At 63.1% G+C, this 2,316-nt stretch overlaps 2 protein-coding genes across 2 annotated transcripts in view; one reads left to right on the top strand and one right to left on the bottom strand.

Annotated features, from left to right (window-relative positions):
- The window catches only part of CHLRE_05g244650v5 (uncharacterized protein), a 1,155-nt gene extending 827 nt beyond the window's left edge, over positions 1 to 328 (top strand). The window contains exon 2 of the mRNA XM_043062483.1: positions 9 to 328. Within this exon, the coding sequence (XP_042924664.1) occupies positions 9 to 32 (24 nt within the window). The 3' untranslated portion in view covers positions 33 to 328. The remainder of the gene's footprint in view (positions 1 to 8) is intronic.
- The window catches only part of CHLRE_05g244701v5 (uncharacterized protein), a 17,585-nt gene extending 15,652 nt beyond the window's left edge, over positions 1 to 1,933 (bottom strand). The window contains exons 1-3 of the mRNA XM_043062485.1: positions 1,100 to 1,933; positions 909 to 954; positions 19 to 817 (exon numbers count right to left, since the gene is read on the bottom strand). Of these exons, the coding sequence (XP_042924665.1) occupies positions 19 to 817; positions 909 to 954; positions 1,100 to 1,166 (912 nt within the window). The 5' untranslated portion in view covers positions 1,167 to 1,933. The remainder of the gene's footprint in view (positions 1 to 18; positions 818 to 908; positions 955 to 1,099) is intronic.
- Positions 1,934 to 2,316: the final 383 nt, after the last annotated feature.

Below are 2,316 nucleotides of genomic sequence, written 5' to 3'. Positions count from 1 at the left end.
TCGGGGAGGAGAAGGAGCCGGTGCAGGGCTAGGCGCCAGGGAGGAGGAGCAGGTGGCCGGGGAGGGGAAGGGCTGGGCGGAGACGGGCTGGGAGGCCGGGGAGGAGAAGGAGCCGGCGCAGGGCTGGGCGGCAGGGGAGGAGGAGCAGGTGGCCGGGGAGGGGAAGGGCTGGGCGGAGACGGGCTGGGAGGCCGGGGAGGAGAAGGAGCCGGTGCAGGGCTGGGCGGAAGGGGAGGAGGAGCAGGTGGCCGGGGAGGGGAAGGGCTGGGCGGAGACGGGCTGGGAGGCCGGGGAGGAGAAGGAGCCGGTGCAGGGCTGGGCGGCAGGGGAGGAGGAGCAGGTGGCCGGGGAGGGGAAGGGCTGGGCGGAGACAGGCTGGGAGGTCGGGGAGGAGAAGGAGCCGGTGCAGGGCTGGGCGGCAGGGGAGGAGGAGCAGGTGGCCGGGGAGGGAAAGGGCTGGGCGGAGACGGGCTGGGAGGCCGGGGAGGAGAAGGAGCCGGTGCAGGGCTGGGCGGAAGGGGAGGAGGAGCAGGTGGCCGGGGAGGGGAAGGGCTGGGCGGAGACGGGCTGGGAGGCCGAGGAAGAGAAGGAGCCGGTGCAGGGCTGGGCGGCAAGGGAGGAGGAGCAGGTGGCCGGGGAGGGGAAGGGCTGGGCGGAGACGGGCTGGGAGGTCGGGGAGGAGAAGGAGCCGGTGCAGGGCTGGGCGGCCGAGGAGGAGGAGCAGGTGGCCGGGGAGGGGAAGGGCTGGGCGGAGACGGGCTGGGAGGTCGGGGAGGAGAAGGAGCCGGTGCAGGGCTGGGCGGCCGAGGAGGAGGAGCTGGGGAGGGGAAGGGCTGGGCGGAGACGGGCTGGGAGGTTGGGGCAACGGAGGTCGAGGACTGGGTGGTGGACTCGGCGGGCTTGTAGGCGTCAGCAGGTCTTGAGCCAGTTTTCGCGCATGCGTCCGCTCAAGGCCTGAACGACGAGCGGCGAGGCAGCAGCAGACATGGCAAGTGAACGGACGCAAGTAACCCATGGCACTTATCCAAATGGCTACTTCAGCTATTACACGAAACGATCCACATGTAATCATTTATGTGTCAGCAAGTGGAGTACACACCTGTGGCATTCTGAGCTGTCGCTGCGTGGTCGCCGCTCCTGGCTGAGCTTGAAGCGTCACCCTCCATATGATTAATGTACCTGTCAAGTCAGCAAGGAAGGAGACAAGACGCGGCTTTTTGCAAATAAATCAAAGACCTTGCACTGCAAACGTCCAACGCTATTTGCGCGTGTATTAGGCAACCTTCGTTAGCATTAGAAGTATCATACAAGCCGGGTGTGCCCGTGCGTTAGACAGCAGTGTACTGTACAGCTCTGCCTAACCGCGCGCTAAGAAAAACACGAGATCGTAGCAAATGCATACAGCGATATAGAGAGCATTATAAAACATAAGCCCCGGTGCGAACACCACCAAGGGAGGGCCGACAAGGGAGGGCCGACAAGGGAGGGCCGACAAGGGAGGGCCGAAACCGACCTGCTGTGCCCTCCTGCGCCGGCGCCATTCGCGAGCTGACCTTTTGCGCTGCATATCCCAAGCGCGACTGCCAAAAGTAGTAGGAATGTTCTAGAGCTTACAGCGCGCAAGGAACGGCGCGTCGCACTTGTGCCCATGACAATTGATGCGGCAGGAAAGTCGCTGCTACTTAATGCTCAGTTGAGACGTTTCTTAGTAGCGCAGGCGATATAGGTATGCATACAGTGCTCGTCTGTGGCAGATGCGAGCACGGGCTATTCCGGGTGCTCATCCGGGTATCATGATGACTGCGAACCCAATCGTACGTCCCTTCGTTGTTCGGCCCCAGGGGGCCCCTTCGTTCACGCCTCTTGCATCATGCCCGAGCCGGACCTACTGCTTACGCTTATGTTGATTGTGGTGTGGTCACAAGAGAAACCGAAGTACGAAAGCTGTGTGTGAGCAACAGGCTTGGCAACAGGTAGGCAGGCATTGTGGTACGGACATGAGGGCGGGTGATAGGGCACATACCAGGCCGGAAGACACACAACTTAGCGCTTGAGCCCAGTTCAAATCGCACAGTTACGAGATGGGGGTGCAGGGAGGAGGTTTTCTTGGCGATGGGAGTAAGTGCAGCCTGGGTTGGCGTGCCCCCGTAGGGGGCGCGGCACACCCGGGAATAAGGGGTGGTTGACAGCATGCCCAACACGCGTTCCCGGCCCCCGCCGACCGCACATAGCCATATGTTAGGCCACAAGTTACAAGAAGCTACTGTGCACAGGCAAGAAGGGACTCCAGCGACGCGGATCCGTTGCACTGGATCG

This window comes from Chlamydomonas reinhardtii, chromosome 5, assembly GCF_000002595.2.
Source record: "Chlamydomonas reinhardtii strain CC-503 cw92 mt+ chromosome 5, whole genome shotgun sequence".
In the NCBI taxonomy this organism is placed as follows: Eukaryota; Viridiplantae; Chlorophyta; class Chlorophyceae; order Chlamydomonadales; family Chlamydomonadaceae; genus Chlamydomonas; species Chlamydomonas reinhardtii.
Note: the sequence above shows the minus strand (reverse complement) of the source record. Positions and strands in the feature narration are given on the sequence as shown.